Source organism: Onthophagus taurus, chromosome 5 (genome assembly GCF_036711975.1).
Source record: "Onthophagus taurus isolate NC chromosome 5, IU_Otau_3.0, whole genome shotgun sequence".
Taxonomy (NCBI): Eukaryota; Metazoa; Arthropoda; class Insecta; order Coleoptera; family Scarabaeidae; genus Onthophagus; species Onthophagus taurus.
In genome coordinates, this window is record NC_091970.1 from 11,917,547 (window position 1) to 11,937,835 (window position 20,289).

At 32.6% G+C, this 20,289-nt stretch overlaps 2 protein-coding genes across 2 annotated transcripts; both read right to left on the bottom strand.

Annotated features, from left to right (window-relative positions):
* Positions 1–4,321: 4,321 nt before the first annotated feature.
* LOC111422227 (germ cell nuclear acidic protein-like) lies at positions 4,322–5,962 on the bottom strand. Its single transcript, XM_023055425.2, has 3 exons — positions 5,786–5,962; positions 5,390–5,735; positions 4,322–5,339 (listed from the first exon to the last, which is right to left on the bottom strand). The coding sequence occupies exons 1-3, from the start codon at positions 5,868–5,870 to the stop codon at positions 4,439–4,441; spliced, it is 1,332 nt and encodes a 443-aa protein (XP_022911193.2). The 5' UTR covers positions 5,871–5,962; the 3' UTR covers positions 4,322–4,438.
* A 7,608-nt stretch (positions 5,963–13,570) lies between these two features.
* LOC111422225 (uncharacterized) lies at positions 13,571–20,271 on the bottom strand. Its single transcript, XM_023055423.2, is given in 6 exon segments — positions 13,571–13,898; positions 13,962–14,320; positions 14,384–14,712; positions 18,580–19,333; positions 19,648–20,084; positions 20,187–20,271. Coding segments are annotated over 5 exon segments (1,620 nt in total). The 5' UTR covers positions 19,652–20,084; positions 20,187–20,271; the 3' UTR covers positions 13,571–13,724.
* Between the last annotated feature and the right edge of the window lie 18 nt (positions 20,272–20,289).

Here is a 20,289-nt window from a genome sequence, read left to right on the forward strand (position 1 = left end):
TTTCAAAATTTGAAAGTACCATAACTTCATTTTTTTAAATGGCACCCCCCATATTTTATTTTTTAGTCGTCTTCGGTGTCTCATTCTACATCTTTTATATCCCATATGACCCACACCTAATATTAATAGTTTGGGAGATAATTAGGGTTTTTTGAAAAATGCACACATATCATATGGATCTTTAGCCTAGTGTGCCATGAAAAACAAGCCTTCTCAATGAGTTCTTGTCAAAGACTCACTTGTTTACGTCACTTGATGCATGTGAGCTAATAATTATCTGTTATGTCCCTTAATATTAGTACTGAAACGAGTTAAAATCGATAACAATAACGAAAGTAATATTTACACAAATCAAGAAATTCTTAATTTATTTTTTTGCATGAAAAGAGCGACAAAGTTTGTAGTATGATTCCCAGATCTTCTTTGGCAGCTCGAATTGAGGTGTTGGGACTGGGCTCGAAATAAGCCAAGGTATTTACCTCTTCCGTTGCATTATCTACAACATTTTTTGGTCAGTTTAAAACGTAATTAATTTGTCCAAAATGCAAAAAATTTGCTTCTATTCCTCTAAATTTACCTTTTGTCATCGGAGATAAATGTGGATAATTTTCATTAAACATTCTGCAAGTTCTACTAAGAACTTTGTCGCACTTTTCATGCACAAAAATAAATTATGGATTTCTTCATTTGTATAAACATTATTTACGTTATTAATATCCATTTTAACTGGTTTTAGACTCACAAGCATCAAACAACCTAAATTAGACTTTGACGTTTATCAATAAGTCATTAAACATTTGTTTTCCATGGCACACTAGGTTAATATCCATATGATATGAGCATTTTTCAAAAAACCCTAATTATTTCTCAAACTATTAATGTTAGGCATAGGACATATGGAATATAAAAGATGTAAAATGAAACGCCGAAGACGACTAAGTAATAAAATATGGGGGGTGCCATTTAAAAAAATGAAGTTATGGTGCTTCCAAATTTCGAAAAGTTAACGTATCATAGTAAAGTGACCAAACGATCTAGACAGCCGTTCTCGGCACCAAAACATACTCCATCATGTTGTTTAAGCATGTTCTGAATCCTAAATTGATATCTCAAAAATTGAGTGTTCTATGATTTTTTGAACACATGTACGCTGGAACAAATTTTTCTAGAAAAATTCGAATAACTCGAGAATTGCTGGTTCAAATTGCAAAAAGTAAAGTTATTTATAAACCTTCAAAACAGACAAATCCAAATATGTAAAAATATACAGGGTGTTCCATTTAAAAAAATAGAGTAGGTGGCGACTTCCGGTATAACCGGAAGTGCTAGAAATCTGAAAATATTTTAGATGAAGAGAACGTAATTGATAATACTTAAGTCTGCATTCTCAAATTTTTTGTTTGGCTAGAACCCCAAAAACGTCTAATGACCGGTCTCGCTGAGACACCTGTATATACATATTACAGGGTGGTTCAGTTTTTAATCGGGAAACTTTACTAGGACGTAGTACTTGCCAAAATAACACAAGTTTTTTATATAAACATAGGGTCGCAACTCTTTTGTTTTCGAGCTATGAGCGATCAAAGTTGAGCTAAAAATTTACATTTTATTATTTATTTCGGCTATAAGTAAACCGAAGAATTTGAAATTTGGTATGTATTTACTACTGGTTAACATCTTGTTTTCTAGCATACCTTAAGCTTCCCTAGCGCCCTCTAAGGGGATGAAATTCACCACCCCCTTGGTTCTTTTTAGAAGAACTTTTTAACGCAATGCAATATTAACATAGAAAAATATGGGTTGTACAGCTCATTCTTTAGTGGCTCTTTTTTGTCTGTTTAGTTTTTCTCTTAAAATTGATAGTTTTTGCGTAAAAAAATAAAATATGTTACATTGCGCGGCAAAGCGCTACCTACAAATAAAAAACAAAATTTTAAGTTGGCTATGGAAGATGTAAACTTACCAGGATTTTGGGCTAACACAATAACACAAATTATTTACGATTTCGTCTCTTGACTTGTTTTCTCATTAAAGTAATAAAAAATTTAATTAAATTTAAGTTAAAATAATCATTCAAAAGATAAGTAACATTTAATAATAAATTAAATAGTATACTAAAAAAATGGAAATTACAAGAGAAAATGTTAAAAAACAAACAGAAAACTAATTAAGAATCAAAATGAAACAAATTTATCAAAAAAACTCATTACAAAAATAAACACAATTAATTTAAAAATTGTTCAAAATGCATGCCATTGTTATCAATGCATTTTTGGCATCTTGTAACAACAGAATTAACTGCTGCTAATATTTGAAACGGATTGTTCCTTAAAGTGTTAGCAGCGTCTTTTATTTTTCCCAACAGTTCTTCCCGAGTGTTTATTGGAGCGGCGTAAACTAGATTTTTCATATAGCCCCACACAAAAAAATCTAAAACGTTAAGATCAGGAGACCTTGGTGGCCAGGCAACGGGACCTCGGTTTGCCTCTTGATAATTGACAGGACCTAGTCGTCCTATCCGTCTATGACCATGCACGTACGTTAGCGCTGTAATGCGATGGTGCCCCATCCATCTGAAGCCAATGTTGCTCCAGATCACCTAGAGGAACGTCCGATAAACATTCCGCCAAATCGTTTTGCAAAAAATTTAAAAAATAAGGCCCACAGAGGTTATTATTAATGACACCCATCCACACATTAAAACTAAACTCTGTTTGGTAGGTTTTTGGACGTATTGCATGGGGATTTTCATGCTCCCAACTATGTAAGTTATGGTAATTTACGACACCCCTTCTTGTAAACGTGGCTTCATCTGTCCGCAAAATCTTCTTACAAAAATTTTGGTCACGTTCAACAGACTGTACAAACCACCTACAGAAAGTTACTCTTTTAGGACCATCTTCAGGTCTTAAATTTTGTACAGGTTGAAAACGATCAGAGTTCGTAAAATTGTACTTCTTGAGACTCGTAAATTTTGAGCTTGAAGTAGTCTAGCAGCTATGCGACTGCTTAATGTGCTGTCATTATCAAAAAGGTTTAAAATTGCTCTTTGGTTTCTGTTATTTTGATTATTTCGTACTTGCTGGGTATTTAAACCATATTGTCGAAAACGTTGATGTGTATTGATAAATACCTGAGGATCAGGACATCTTCTGTTAGGAAACCTTCTAGCGTATTCTCTAGATGCCGCTTCCGCATTTCCATCACAAACACCATAAATAAAATGAATGTCTGCGTATTCTTCTGTCGAAAATAATCGTGGCATGATCAATTTTTCGTAGTTTTTTAAACAATGATCAACAATAAAAAAATAATGATACTTTTACTTAATAACAATCAAGAAATATTTTCAATAATTGTCAACAATTAAGAGGATTTAACGTAACTAACAGCTCGTCTCAATACAAACATAAATTGTTTTTTGAAAATCAAAGCCAACTTTTAGAGTAATTTTAGCTAAGCATGGCGGTACATGGCACGACATTCCATTTTTTTTACACAAAAACTATCAATTTTAGGAAAAAAACTAAAGAGACAAAAAAGTACCATTAAAGAATGAGCTTTATAACCAATATTTTTTTATGTTAATACTCCATGGCGTTAAAAAGTTCTTCTAAAAAGAACCAAGGGGGTGGTGAATTTCATCCCCTTAGAGGGCGCTAGGGAAGCTTAAGGTATGCTAGAAAACAAGATGTTAACCAGTAGTAAATACATACCAAATTTCAAATTCTTCGGTTTACTTATAGCCGAAATAAATAATAAAATGTAAATTTTTAGCTCAACTTTGATCGCTCATAGCTCGAAAACAAAAGAGTTGCGACCCTATGTTTATATAAAAAACTTGTGTTATTTTGGCAAGTACTACGTCCTAGTAAAGTTTCCCGATTAAAAACTGAACCACCCTGTATATATAAATTTTTCTATGGATGACTTGCCAGTTATAGGCCAAAGTATACTGATCATGAATGTCAAAAAGTGAGCTCGTTTGACAGTTAACCCTTTCGTAAGTTCTATCTGGCTTAAAAAAACACCTCTATAAGGGACGATTTCGCTTCAAATTGCCAAGGTCGCTTGCGGGCAGGGATTTGCGCTAGATTTGGTATATTTACTAATATAATAAATAATATATTTAAGATAATATATTTATTATCTACTTATTATATAGTCAAATTTATTAACAACACGAAATCGTCAGCTTTGGAAGATTCTAGATCTTTGAATACCCAAGATATTATCTCTATATAATTCAAAATCCAGTTGGTATTCTCAATAAAATGGTCCCATTGTTTGTACCTGGATATTATACAATAACAAATTAAAATATGTTAATTAACTAATTATATTTATAATATAATTGATTAAAAAATTGCAGTAAATGTAGTTTCATAAAAAGATTACTTAAAACATTCTAAATAGTCATCAAAATAAATCAATAAATTTACTCCTTCATTTTTAACTCTTTAAATTGTTTTCCCAACAATTTCATAACATCACCATGTTGAAGCGATTGCGTTTTAACAAGCTTATAATTTTCTTTAACAAAATTAGCAAACGGCGTCGTTTTATTACTTGGAGTAACAGGCACCGATTTAGTCTCCCCATTTTTATTCGTTTTATTGATCAATATTTTAAAAGTTCCATAACAATACCCGCATCGCTTTCGTTCTAAATTCAACGATTTCGAATGTCTCCCAAAACTATAACTACAACCCATACATTCATATGTATATTTAGTTTGAATAACGTAATTGTGACAGGTTTTTATTGGGGGAAGTTCTGGGAATGTTGTAACAGCTTTGCGAGTCCATTTTTGCCAAATTGGTCCATGTCCATTAGTGACTAAATCGATAATCCAAGCAGCAGCATGGCACATTTCATGGATTAAAGTGTCTCGTAATCGATCAGCTGAATCAATTATTTTTTTTGATAAAACTATCCTAGCCGATCTTTCTATTGATTTATTGGAATAAATTTTTTTTTTGCAATAACAAAATCCTGCGGAAGAACGCATCTTTTCGCTCCACTCAATTGGAACATCTTTTAATTTCCCCCCAAAAATATTTTCGTTATAAATCGATTTTAATTTATCAATTAATATTTCGCGATTTCCTTTAAAATTTTCGCGATAAATTCGAGCTGAGGGATCACATTTTGAGATGGGAACCGATTTTGAGAGGGATTCTAGAAAACTTTTTATTTGGGGAACTTTTAAATCATCACTATTATCATCACTACTATCATTGAGATCATTAAACAACTTTTTTTTCGTTTTTTTATGATTTTCTTTATCTGATTCATCGTCTGAATTGGAAATTTTATTCAAAAATTGATTTTTCTTCCTAAAAAAATTTAATAAAACGTGGATATTTTTAATTTATTTAGTACCTACGTCTCAGTTTTACTAAAATTACTTAAATTTAATTGATTCTTTTTCCTAAAACCCTTCAATTCCGACTTTGGAAATAAATGTTTTTGGGATTCTCTCCATCCAACGCCATATAAATCATCTAATATCCTAATTTCATCATCTAATAACCTCGGGGTTGATGGATAACCCTCAGAATCACTCGATTCAATCACAATAACATCATTTTTCTTTACCTTAACATCATCCGAAGGTAAATCTGAGTCATCAGTTGATGATGAACTTACTATAATTGCAGTACAATTATTAACTTGGTTGTTCAAAATCGATGAGCGACGAATTTTGGTTGTTTTTAACGTTAATTTCGTTGCTAAAAATGAAAAAATTAGGAAAATTAAGATGTTTAAAAAAAATTTTAACCTTTTTTTGGTAACTTTTTTTTCGTGGGATCGATTTTTGGTGATCGAGCCGATAATAATTCGAAAGAATCGTCGATGCACGACATATTTACGATTACATTAATTAATTATTCTTAAAATTCGGCGAAATTAAAGCTTTAAACACAAAATAACACATAACCAACAAAATTGTAAAAAGTTTTTTCTGGTGGTGCCAACCGAAAAAAATTTCAACCTAAAAATTAAAAAGTTACTATAAATTAATATTTTAGAACGGCGTATATCGCATAAACAATAAAAATAGAAACGAAAAAACTTTTAATTTATTATTATAAAAATATACATTCATTTTAATTTTTAGAAATTAATTAAAATAGATATTAATCAAAAATTGAATTAGTTGTACACCCCGCCGTTAGCGTCAGGTAGCGCTGGTATCGCTTTGTTTACATTTAATTTAAAAAATTTTAAATTATTTTAATAACAAAAAACTGCAATGCTAAAATTGAGTAGATAAATGGACACAACGCCAAGTATTTAGGCATAAGTCTGGACATCAAACCTAGATGGAAAGAGGCCCTAAAATTGCATACAAAGCTATAGGCTGATTGGGAATAACCCCAAATGTTCAATTTATTGGCACTACTACATTTAACTTTGGGGCTAAAGGCAGCAATAACTCGAATATCAACTGTAAGTATTCAAATATTCCAGAATAAAGTTACGAAACATAGTTAAAACCCACACATTCTAGTCTACAACAACTAAACCTAGTGAGTAGTCAATTTGGCATATCTCTCATCATCAAAATCGCTACCTAAAGAAGCACTTACAAAAATATTGCAAAAGAACCATATAGAATTATACAACTGGTTCTCAAGTTTTGAACAGAACGAGCAAACAACTTGGCAAAATCTCAAAAGAACACTTCAAATTTGAACTTGAAGTTACATTCACAAGTTGCACACCATGATCTTCGAGAATACCCTCTTGGTTCCTTGAATATGTTATGAGAAGAATAATCGATCTAAATCCAACCTTGACGAACAAGTCCAAGGAGATGAAAGTGGACCCTCATAAAAAAATTGGCAGAGCTACTGGAACGATTTGAAAGGAAGATGCTCCTGCTGGACAGGGCATTTACAACGCAGCACGTGCTGCAAAAAAACAAATTGTTTCTGAGATAATCAGGAAAAAGGCGCATGGCTGGTAGACCAGGAGCAAGATGAGATCGTGACGAATCACGCTCATTACAAATCTACATTATCTTTGGGGTTTCACATTTTTAGCGCTAGATACTATGTTTATAAGTCCATGTTTTCCGAAATTCAAGAATATTGCCTAGATATGGTTGTTATGCCTGTTAAAGATACCTTCGTGCGAAAACTTATAACCGCAATTGATAATACTTAAATCTGAATTCTCAAATTTTTATTTTGGCCGGAATGTTAGAAACGTTTAATGTACTAGGTCTCGCTGAGACATCCCCGTTGAGTTGCATAACTTCTTAGGATTATTCCTTGCATCAAAATTAGCAAAAAACTTCCAGTCAACATAGGTCCAATTCTCAACCGTTGTTGAGATATGGGATAACTTAATTAACTTAAATTATTGTGTTACTTCTACAATAATCAGTAGAAAGTGTTAAGTCTTAATGATTTTAATTTTCATGGCGGTCATTAATTGATTAAAGCTGCTCAAAATGGCGACCCTGGACTGCCATACACAACTCTGCTCTTCGACTCAGTTCTCCTATCTAACAATGGGTTTAACATTGCCCCAGAGGAAAAAGTCGAAAGGGATCAGATCCATCCTATCCAGCGATTTGGAAACGCAGTGTTCAAAAAGTCGGTTACGACCCTTCCATAATGTGCCGGACACTCATCATGGATAAACCACAAGTTATTACGCACGTTCAAGGGGATATCTTCAAGAAGTATGGGGAGCTCTTCTTCTAGGAGTCTCCTGCAGATTTTACTGGTCAAAGTTCCACATTAACCGAAAATCGGTGCTAGAATCTACTTTCTGACAAAACATGAAGATTTTCTTCGCTCCAGATGTGCTCGTTATATGTGAAGATCATGAGTGAAGGTAGACTCATCCGCGAATAAAGCAATTGGGAGGAGATCTTGGTTCTCTAGAATCCACGAGCAAAATTCTTCTCGTTCCGCATAGTCTGCTGGTGAGAGATTTTGTACTTGTTGTACGTGGTAAGGATGTAGCCAGTTTTCACGCAAAGTCTGTGGTGGCAACCGTTCTTCTTATGCTGGTTCTCCGATTCTCAGAAACTCCATGAAGAACAGCTTCAGTGTGGTTTCTTCGCGCAGGCTCTCGCTCATTAGTCTTTTTCGGCAAGGATCCTGTTTGCCGGAGCGATCTGAAACAGTTCATGATGGTTGTCCGATTAGGATGTCTTCGGTTCGGGTAGCGTTTTGCGTACTCTCTTGCAGTTTCTGAAAGCAAGAAGATCCGAAGATCATCAGCACTCTATATGCCAACTTCTTCATCTCACTGTAGCATTCTGGAAGACTATTCCATGCGCCGAATATGAGGGCCTCAACTCGCCGAATTTCTTTTAGAGCTGTCCACTTGTGCTGCGCAATGTGTATGCTTTTCTGGCGTTCCAACTTGCTCTTGAGTTCTGCAAACTTCCCATTCCACAAGTCTTTGGCTTTCAAATCTCGTGGATCGTTTATATCCAAAGGTTTATTTTTTGTTTGGCATTGTTGTAAAGTTGGTTGTTGCATATTAGTTTTTAGCTTTAGGTATTTTCTTCTGTTTGCTGGGTATTTTTGGTCAAAAGATTGTGAAGGCAGTAAGCTGCAAGTACAATCTTTTCTGCCATGTTTGGTTGTACTAGCAAAGGTCTTTGAAACACTCTAAATCTAGTACGTAATATTCCGAATGCATTTTCTACAGTACGGTTTTAATAAATAAGTTTTCAATGGATATGCAGCGTCTGCCACAATAGTGTAGGGTAAAGGCTCTGTATTTTGGTTTAATGGTTTGTTTGGTGGCACATTTAATTGACTTATCTCAAACATTTTTCCCATTAAAGACATTTGGTATATACCACCATCACTATTTCTAGCGCCTACGCTCTACATCTATCATAACGAATCTGCAATGAGCATCAACAAGTGCAAGCAGTACAACAGAATGCTCGTTTTTGTAATTATAAAATGTCAAGCTTGCATTTATTGGACATATTATAGATACATGTTTATCGTCCAATGCTCCAATACTTACGCATTGATATGTCTAAAATTGTGTCGGTCATGTCATAACAGATGGGGCACCAAATATGGTTGGAAAAAATGTGGGATTCGTGAAATTGTTTATGGAAACTGTTAGACATCTTATTGTACCATTCTATTGTATTATCCATCAGGAGGTATTGTGTGCTAAATCAGGATTTTCAGAACTGAATAATGTAATGTCTGATGTAATAAAAATTGTTAATTTTATCACTGCTCGACCTCTTCATAAGCGAGAATTTTCTGCACTTTGGCAAGAAGTCGATTCAACCTACAGTGGATTGCTAATGTTTAATTAATGTGAGATGGCTGAATCGAGGTAAAGTTCTTGAGCGATTTGTGGAATGTTTGTGGAACCTGGCAAACTTTCCCCAGATTAATGCTGGTAAGTGGATCAGTAATTTGATGTTATTTACAGATTTGTCTGTTCATATGAATGGACTAAACTTAGTTTTGGCAAAAGTATTGATGTTATGTTTGGATACATCAAATCTTTTGAAAGTAAACTTAAAATTTTCGGAATTTTCGAGCGGAATCGCCAACACTGCACCAGAGCATCACTTAGAAACTATGCAATCTGAAAATTCTGAAACAGAAAGCCGCCCAGCAACACCACCTTCCGGTATTCAAGGTTATTCCCAAAGAACAAACCTTCAAGATCTATATGATTTAATGAAGTCCTCTCATGACTTGAGAATGCAAAAAGAACGGTCAAAATGTTAACTAGTCGGGTAGGGTATGGATGAAATGGACTTATTCTTTTTGAGCATGAGCAAAGTAGTTACACAATTGCCAAACCTCGACCAAACTAAAATCAAGTTAGATTTGCATACTGTTGTGTCACATGCGGAAATACGGAAACTTGAGTCACAAGCTCAATCTGTTGGACCAGCACTAACTAATGCGGCTCACCACATTGTTGCCCAGACACAACAACAACTCCAGCTATCCATTCAACCATCCACATCTATGCCGGTATACCCACTCACATCAACTCTCACATCGATAGATAACATTTCAGCATATTACAACAGTTATATGAATACCGACATTTCTGATGATAATTGAATGGATAAAAGAGGTGAATAAGCAAATTGGATTTCCCATATAACTTACTTTCTTCATCTACTCGACTCTTCAATTAATTAATCTTTTTTCTATCTTTAAAATAATACAAAATAAAAATAAATAAATACTTACCTGTATGCTTAAGGTTAATTAGCAAGAAAAGGTCTGAAATTGCAAAAAACAGGAATTACATTGTTCAAAGTCCACATGAAGTCTGAAATTACAGTTCAGAGAAAACAAAAAATTGATTATAAACCAAACATGATTTTTCATGGCAATACTTATGTGTTCAATAAAAAAATGCGAATAAGAACAAGAAACCAATGGACTTGTCTTGTTATTGCACAGGACAGGAAATCACCAATACGGAAACTTTGCCAATGCAGGATAAGCACAAAAGCAAAGTAACAGCTGCAGAAATGAGGTACCGGATGGTATAAGATTCGTATAGATAATAAGAGGCTCCCAAAAAGATCATGATAGACACCCAGAAAGAAGTAGCTGTCAGTATCAAGAACAAAACATACATAACGTTGGCAGAACGAGAAGTTAGAAACTGCTTCTAAAAAACTAAATACTGCTTTATGAAGACTAGATACTGCTCTGGAACACTAAATACTGCTTTCTAAAGACTAAAATTGCTTTGTGGAGACTAAATACTACTTTCTGAAGACTAGATACTGCTGACAGGTCTAAGTACTGCAAAAGAAAGATAAGATATTGTTGGAGAAAACATACATAACGTTGGCAGAAGACTAGATACTGCTTCTAGAAGACTAAATACTGCTTTTTGAAGACTAGATACTGCCGACAGGTCTAAATACAGCGTCTAGAACACTAAATATTGCTTTCTAAAGACTAAAATTGCTTTGTGGAGACTAAATACTGCTTTCTGAAGACTAGATACTACTGACAGGTCTAAATACTGCAAAAGAAAGATAAGATATTGTTGGAGAAAACATACATAACTTTGGCAGAAGACTAAATACTGCTTCTAGAAGACTAAATATTGCTTTTTGAAGACTAGATACTGCCGATAGGTCTAAATACAGCGTCTGGAACACTAAATACTGCCTTCTAAAGACTAAAATTGCTTTGTGGAGACTAAATACTGCTTTCTGAAGACTAGATACTGTTAACAGGTCTAAATACTATAAAAGAAAAATAAAATATTTTGGAGAAAACATACATAACTTTGGCGGAAGACTAAATACTGCCTTCTGAAGAGTAGATACTTCCGACAGGTCTAAATACAGCGTCTGGAACACTAAATACTGCCTTCTAAAGACTAAAATTGCTTTGTGGAGACTAAATACTGCTTTCTGAGGACTAAAATTACTTTGTGGAGACTAAATACTGCTTTCTGAAGACTAGATACTGCTAACAGGTCTAAATACTGTAAAAGAAAGATAAAATATTTTGGAGAAAACATACATAACTTTGGCAGAAGACTAAATACTGCTTCTAGAAGACGAAATACTGCTTTCTGAAGACTAGATACTGCTTCTAGAAGACTAAATACTGCCTTCTGAAGACTAGATACTGCCGACAGGTCTAAATACAGCGTCTGGAACACTAAATACTGCTTTCTAAAGACTAAAATTGCTTTGTGGAGACTAAATACTGCTTTCTGAGGACTAGATACTACTGACAGGTCTAAATACAGCGTCTGGAACACTAAATACTGCTTTCTCCAGGATGTATAAGGCGCAGCTACACTATACGAGAATATACCTGCCTTTACAGTTAGATAAGAAGTTATGAATACCGTTCACAGTGCGTCGGCGGCTTTTATTATTTTTTTGTCCCCAGTAACGCGCTCAGTGCGCTACCCCCAGAAGGGGTGTGGACACTTACTTTGACGAATCCGGACAGGGTGACCGACGATGTGAGAAATTTACCTACCTGTCACGGTGATTTATCACTGCACAAATTCGACGGCTGGACTATAGATACTTCCGACAGGTCTAAATATAGCGTCTGGAACACTAAATACTGCTTTCTAAAGACTAAAATTGCTTTGTGGAGACTAAATACTGCTTTCTGAAGATTAGATACTGTTAACAGGTCTAAATACTGCAAAACAAAGATAAAATATTTTGGAGAAAACATACATAACTTTGGCAGAAGATTAAATACTGCTTCTAGAAGACTACATATTGCTTTCTGAAGACTATATACTGCCGACAGGTCTAAATACAGCGCTTGGAATACTAAATACTGCCTTCTAAAGACTAAAATTGCTTGATACTGCTTTCTGAAGACTAGCTACTGCTGACAGGTCTAAATACTGCAAAAGAAAGATAAGATATTGTTGGAGAAAACGTACATAACGTTGGCAGAAGACTAGATACTGCTTCTAGAAGACCAAATACTGCCTTCTGAAGACTAGATACTTCCGACAGGTCTAAATACAGCGTCTGGAACACTAAATACTGCTTTCTAAAGACTAAAATTACTTTGTGGAGACTAAATACTGCTTTCTGAAGACTAGATACTGCTTCTAGAAGACTAAATACTGCTTTCTGAGGACTAGATACTGCTAACAGGTCTAAATATTGCAAAAGAAAGATGAAATATTTTGGAGAAAACATACATAACTTTGGCAGAAGACTAAACACTGCTTCTAGAAGAGTAAATATTGCTTTTTGAAGACTAGATACTTCCGACAGGTCTAAATACAGCGTCTGGAACACTAAATACTGCTTTCTAAAGACTAAAATTACTTTGTGGAGGCTAGATACTGCTTTCTGAAGACTAGATACTGCTTCTAGAAGACTAAATACTGCCTTCTGAAGACTAGATACTTCCAACAGGTCTAAATACAGCGTCTGGAACACTAAATACTGCCTTCTAAAGACTAAAATTACTTTGTGGAGACTAGATACTGCTTTCTGAAGACTAGATACTGCTTCTAGAAGACTAAATACTGCCTTCTGAAGACTAGATACTGCCGACAGGTCTAAATACAGCGTCTGGAACACTAAATACTGCCTTCTAAAGACTAAAATTGCTTTGTGGAGACTAAATACTGCTTTCTGAAGACTAGATACTACTGACAGGTCTAAATACTGCAAAAGAAAGATAAGATATTGTTGGAGAAAACATTAAAAAGGCGCCGGCGCCCCCTTGTTTATCGTCACAGTGCGTCAGAATACGACATATAGATGTGAACACTAACATCACGTTATAGCGCATCACGACACAACACGTCAGACAAATATAAATGTGGCTTACTTACACTAAATTGCACTATGACGTCACACTAGTGCTATGTCGTGCAGAGTTGCGAAGATCCAACGAACAAAGCTGTTGCCAGACTTTATTATTTTTAACATCAGGTTTTTATTGACGTACATAACCTGTCGAATATACGTCGTATTAAACTAAACATTGTGAACGTGTTTCAACTTGCAAGTAAAGTTTTTAAACAGCGATTTGTAGCTCTTGTACAACTTGAAAGTAAAAATAAAACTCATTAATTTTTTTCATAAATAATCTAATTTTTTATTAATATTAAATGCAATAAACCCATAATAAAACACTAAAATAATAATTTATAACTAAAATAAACCCAAAAAACCCAAATTTAGAATCAAACGCATCAAATCAATAAAAAAAAAATATTTTTTTCTTTTAATTATTTTCTGCCATCACATTAACACAATTATTGATCTCCAGTAATTGATTTACGTAATTTTTATCGCCCAAAACTTCAGCAATCGATTTTATAACTTCAATTAACTCGTTGTCTTTCAAATTTAATTGATCATTACATTTTTTGACAGCTTTCAAAATATTTTCGTTAACCTAAACAAAATAAAAATAATCATTAACTAACAATTCTATTTTATTTTATCACTTTTAACTCACCATTTCCGGATGTAGAAAAGCGTTAAAATTAAGAACCACCCTTTGTTTTGCGACATCGTGATAGAACAAAGTGAACTCGTCCGACGATTTTTCTTTGATTTTGAAATAAATTCCAGCTTTCAAGCGACCCTTTGTGTTGCGAGAGAGCAGACTGCGGAAATTATAGACCAAATTACGACGTTCCGTGACGTCAACGGCCGTTAAATACGCGCATTTCACGTAAATCAACGCCGTGAAAGTGTGCTGTACGCCGGATTTCGTAGTCCGTTCGGTCCATTCGATGAAATTATCGTTTATTGGCGAAAAATTATAATTGTATTCCTTTGAAATTGCATTTTCTTCTGATTGCATAAACCAACCTGATTATGTGATGATTCGGTTAAAATAGGTAAATTAAAATATTGTTTAATTTTTTTTCTTACCTGTATGGGGGTAATTTAGATCTTCCATAACAGTAATAACCCTACCCACGTGGTACCCCGGATCGCATAAAAACACCCCACGTCGTCCGTCGATTTCAAATTTCCCCGCCAACAAAACGTGTTCTTTATCTAAACAGGTGCTGACGTCGTCGATATTTTCAAACAATGCCAAGTAACCTAACGGATCGATACCTTCTTCGCACGACGTCAAATAAAGCGATTTTGAGAGTTGGGGAAAGTCTCGTTTTGCCAAACGCGATAATCGTCGTTTTAATTCTAAAGCCAAACCGACGCAAGTGTGGTGTTTCGAGGTTATAGGAGGTGTGTAACTAGAATAAAAAAGAAGGAATTAACACAATGGCTACTATAAAAAAAAAATTTTTTTTTTTGGTAGTCAATGTGTTAAATTTTCCCATTTTAATACACATTGGGAATTTAATTCTAATATAACACAAAAAAAATATTAATAAATCTCAATTTAAATGTATCAAAGTCATAAATCGATACAACTTAAACACACATATATTAACACATTGACTGCCACAATCATAAATTTCGGTAAATTTTTATAACTATGATATAATATACAGGTTTAATACAAAAAAAATCAGTGAAAACTTGCGCTCAACAACAAAAACTTTCCTTAACACATTGAGCGTTCATTTAATTGTTGAAGATTAAATATAGCACATTTAATCTTCGTACTTACAATGAAAGCTGAGTTTATATTTGTTGTATATGTTACGTTCTGAAGACAATCTGTTAAATATAAATAAATCTGTTTAATTATAATTTGTTGTAAATCAAATTACTTAACACGTTGAACTTAACCGAAGAACTAGAATGCTCTGGTAGTAAATGTGCTAAAAAAATTTTGTAATGAATTATTTACTTGCAATATGTTAAATAAAACAAAAAATAAATCAAATAACTAAAAATGGTTAATTAGCACAATGACCGACGCGTTGTCGACATTAATTTAATAGTTAATGAGTTAAAATTGTTTATTTTTGTTGCAAAATACTTCGTTCTAACTTTAATGAATACCATATTTATTCAATATTTTTATTTAGCACTGTTTTAATTTAACACATTGTACATCAACTAAAACGCTCGGGTAGTAAACGTGCTAAAAAAAAAATTGTGATGAATTATGTACTTGCGATAAGTTAAATAAAACAAAAAGGTAAGCAAATAACTAAAAATGGTTAATTAGCACAATGACCGACGCGTTGTCGACGTTAATTCAGCAGTTAATGTGTTAAAATTATTTATTTTTGTTGCAAAATATTTCGTTTTAACTTCATGATCACCATATTTATTCAATGTTTTTTATTTAGTACTGTTTTAATTTAACACATTGTGTATCAACTAAATCGATCGGGTAGTGAATGTGTTGAAAAAAAATTAAGAATTATTTACTTGCGATAAGCTAAATAAAACAAAAAGATAAGCCAAATAACTAAAAATGGTTAATTAGCACAATGACTGACGCGTTGTCGACATTAATTCAATAGTTAATGAGTTAAAATTGTTTATTTTTGTTGCAAAATACTTCGTTCTAACTTTAATGATTGCCATATTTATTCAATATTTTTATTTAGCACCGTTTTTATTTAACACATTGTATACCAACGGAAGAACTAGAATGCTCGGATAATAAACGTGCTAAAAAATTTTTGTGTTAACTAAAAATGGTTAATTAGCACAATGACTGACTCGTTGTCGTCGTTAATTGGTTAGTTAATGTGTTAAAATTATTTATTTTTGTTTTAAAGTCAATTCCGCTCTATCTTCGATGATTAAAACATTTATGAAAAATATGTTTATTTATTAACATTCAAATTTAACACAATGAATGCCAACTGAAACTAGAATGATCGTGTGGTAAATGTGTTAAAAAATTTCTTATGAATTATTTACTTATGAAAGTTCAACAAATAAGATAAATGAAATAACTTAAAATGGTTAGTTAACACGTCGACTAACTCGATGTCAAATTAATCCGAAAGTTAATGTGTTAAAATTTTTTACTTTTAACTTTTATGATTGCTAAATTTATTCAATATGCATTTATTTATTATCGTTTTTATTTAACACATTGTATACCAACTGAAGAACTAGAATGCTCTGGTAGTAAATGTGCTAAGAAAATGTTGTAATGAATTATTTACTTGCAATAAGTTAAATAAAACAAAAAAATAAGTCAAATAACTAAAAATGGTTAATTAGCACAATGACTGACGCGTTGTCGGGGTTAAATCAGCAGTTAATGAGTTAAAATTGTTTATTTTTGTTGCAAAATACTTCGTTTTAACTTTCATGGTTACCATATTTATTCAATATTTTTATTTAGCACTGTTTACTAAAACGCTCGTGTAGTAAACGTGCTAACAAAATTTTGTGATGGATTATTTACTTGCGATAAGCTAAATAAAACAAAAAGGTAAGCCAAATAACTAAAAATGGTTAATTAGCACAATGACTGACTCCTTGTCGACGTTAATTCAGCAGTTAATGTGTTAAAATTATTTATTTTGGTTGCAAAATATTTCATTTTAACGTCATGATTCATGAGTACTGTTTTAATTTGACACATTGTACATCAACTAAAACGCTCGGGTAATAAACGTGCTAAAAAAATGTTGTGATGAATTATTTACTTGCGATAAGATAAATAGAACAAAAAAGTAAGCCAAATAACTGAAAATGGTTAATTAGCACAATGACCGACGCGTTATCGACGTTAATTCAGCAGTTAATGTGTTAAAATAGTTGATTTTTATTGCAAAATATTTCGTTTTAACTTCAATATTACCACATTTATTTAATATTTAGCATTGTTTTAATTTAACACATTGCATATCAACTAAAATGCTTGAGTAGTGAATGTGTTAAAAAAAAATTTTTTTAATTATATATTTACGAATGTTCAACAAATAAGATAAACCAAATAAGTAAAAATGGTTACTTAACATATCGACTAACCCAATATAAATATTAATCCGAAAGTTAATGTGCTAAAATTATTTATTTTTATTGCAACATATTATTTCGATTTAACTATTATGATTACTAAATTTATTCAATATATTTTTATTTACTACCGTTTTTATTGAACACATTGTATACCAACCGAAAAAACTACAATGCTCGGGTAGTAAACGTGTTAAAAAAATGTTGAAATGAATTATTTACTTGCGATAGGTTAAAGAAAACAATAAGATAAGTCAAATAACTAAAAATGGTTAATTAGCAGAATGACCGACGCGTTGTCGGGGTTAAATCAGCAGTTAACGTGTTAAAATTATTTATTTTTGTAGTAAAGTATTCCATTCTATCTTCGACGATTAAAACATTTATTAAAAATATTTGTTCAAATTTAACACATTAAGTGCGAACTGAAACTAGAATGATCGTGTAGTAAATGTGTTAAAAAAAATTTATGAATTATATACTTAAGAAAAGTTTAACAAATAAAATAAACCAAAAAACTAAAAATGGTTACTTAACACATCGACTGACGATGATTACCATATTATTTATTCTATATTTTTTATTTAGTACTGTTTTAATTCGGGTAGTAAATGTGTTAAAATTTTTTAAGAATTATTTGCTTGCGAATAATAGAGTTGAATGAACAATAAGATAAATCAAATAAATAATAATGTTTATTTAACACATTGAAAGACGCGATGTCAATCGAACAGTTAATGTGTTAAAATTATTTATTTTTGTAGAAAAGTATTCCATTCTATCTGCGATGATTAAAACATTTATTAAAAATGTTTGTTCAAATTTAACACGTTGAATGATAACTGAAATTAGAATGATCGTGTAGCAAATGTGTTAAAAAATTTTTTTATGAATTATATATTTTCACGAAAAGTTTAACAAATAAGATAAACCAAAAAATTAAAAATGGTTACTTAACACATCAACTAACAATGATTACCATATTATTTATTTAGTACTGTTTTAACTCGGGTAGTAAATGTGTTAAAAATAGAGTTGAATGAACAATAAAATAAATCAAATAAATAAAAATGTTTATTTAACACATTGAAAGACGCGATGTCAATCCAACAGTTAATGTGTTAATATTATTTGTTTTTGTGGTGATATATTATGTAATAATCATGAAAATATTAAAAATTTAATTTAACACATTAATTACCACTTGAAAATTTTTTTACCTTTGATAATATTCCGACAGATTACTACATCCGCTCGCCTTAAAACCCTCATACAATCGCAAAAAGTTTCCAACCGTGTTATAATTGTGCTCCTCCAAAACTTTTTGCACATGATATTCAACCGTCGAAGCCAACTGTTCGTATTCCCAAATGGAATTGAACGTCAACTGGGCAGACGTCATTTCGGTTCGCGCCCAAACCGGTAGAGGGAGCGGCCTGCCCAAAGGCCATGGACCCTCTTCCACTTCCGCGACCAGATGACCAAACACAAAATCGCCGTTACCATTGATCTTATCATTAACAGACAAATTATCAGCTGTCAAAATATTAATGCCATCTGTCAATATGTTGTTTGCATTTCCCGCCGTTAGATGACGTAACCCCACCAAGTTTTGACCATTTCGCGCATCATCGGGAGAACCAGAATTGACGACATTATTGTTATTGTTGTTTTTTAGGTAATGAGAGCCATCATCGTCGTCGGATTGCCGATCTTTGTTGTTATTTGCGAGTCAACTTGGCCATTCGCAGCCCCATCTACCGACCGTTGGCAAAACACCGCGCTCCGATTGTTGCTGCTCGATTTCGGAGAGAGAAAGTAATCGCGGTTTTTGACGAATTTTTGTTGTCGATGACGAAGATGTGTCAAAAATGATGGAGGCGCCGCCCCCGCTGTCATTTCCTTCGCGTACAGCTGCATTTTTGACAGCCGTACTTAGCACTAACGATGTTTGGATTTCGGTTTTGTCACGATCTGAAATATTTATTTAATCGTAAAATTAAAAATAATAATTTAAATTATTTAAAAAAAAAAAAATTAATTTGACGTTTTAAATCTAACCTCAAACGTCAAAATTTTTTATCTAAACTCAAATTATCCGAATTTTTACACAAACAGCTGTTTCCAAATCAATTTACGTAAACGTGACGTAAACACGATAAAAAATCAAACAATAGTTATTGTTAAATACTTCCGAGAATGATGAATCATTCCTTTCATTTTTTTTGTTACATCCGGTTGCGAAATAACGATTCGATTTAGAAATAAATGTATTAGTAGATACTCACCCATACAATGAATTAAAAACAGAAAAAAGAAAATAAAGCTCTTCTAAAAACGAATTTTCTTCTTATCCAAAAAATGGAGATCTTTCCACGACGATGAACAAAACACACTAAAATTTAAAATGGACGTCCGCGTTTATATAAAAGTCCCCCCACTCTTAATCCCCTCACTTCACAAACACGGGAGCCAACAATACAAAATTAAAAAAAATCTACTTGGGGCACGTTCTTGATGATTAATTTAAAATTATTGTCTTTTTTTGTTGTTTAGATTAACGTAGCGATTAAATTATTGTTTAACAGTTCTATATTCGTTGTAAACACGCACAATTTTTTTTTTATTGTTATTAACTTTCAAATTAATCGTTGTCGATTTAGTTGTTTTAATTAATAAAATTGGTGTATTTCGCATTTTGATGTTGATTGGTGTAGAAATAAACCTAAAATGCAATAAAATTGTTATAACCTTAAAAATTAAAAGATTTTTTAAAAACGTTTTTTTTTAATAATAATAATTTTAATGGTTATGATTTAATACTTACTCAGTGTTTTAATAACATTTTAAATACACAAAAAGCACTCCACAATGAATCTTTAACAAAGAATCACAAAGAATGGGGTTTAATCGATATTGAACGCCGTGAA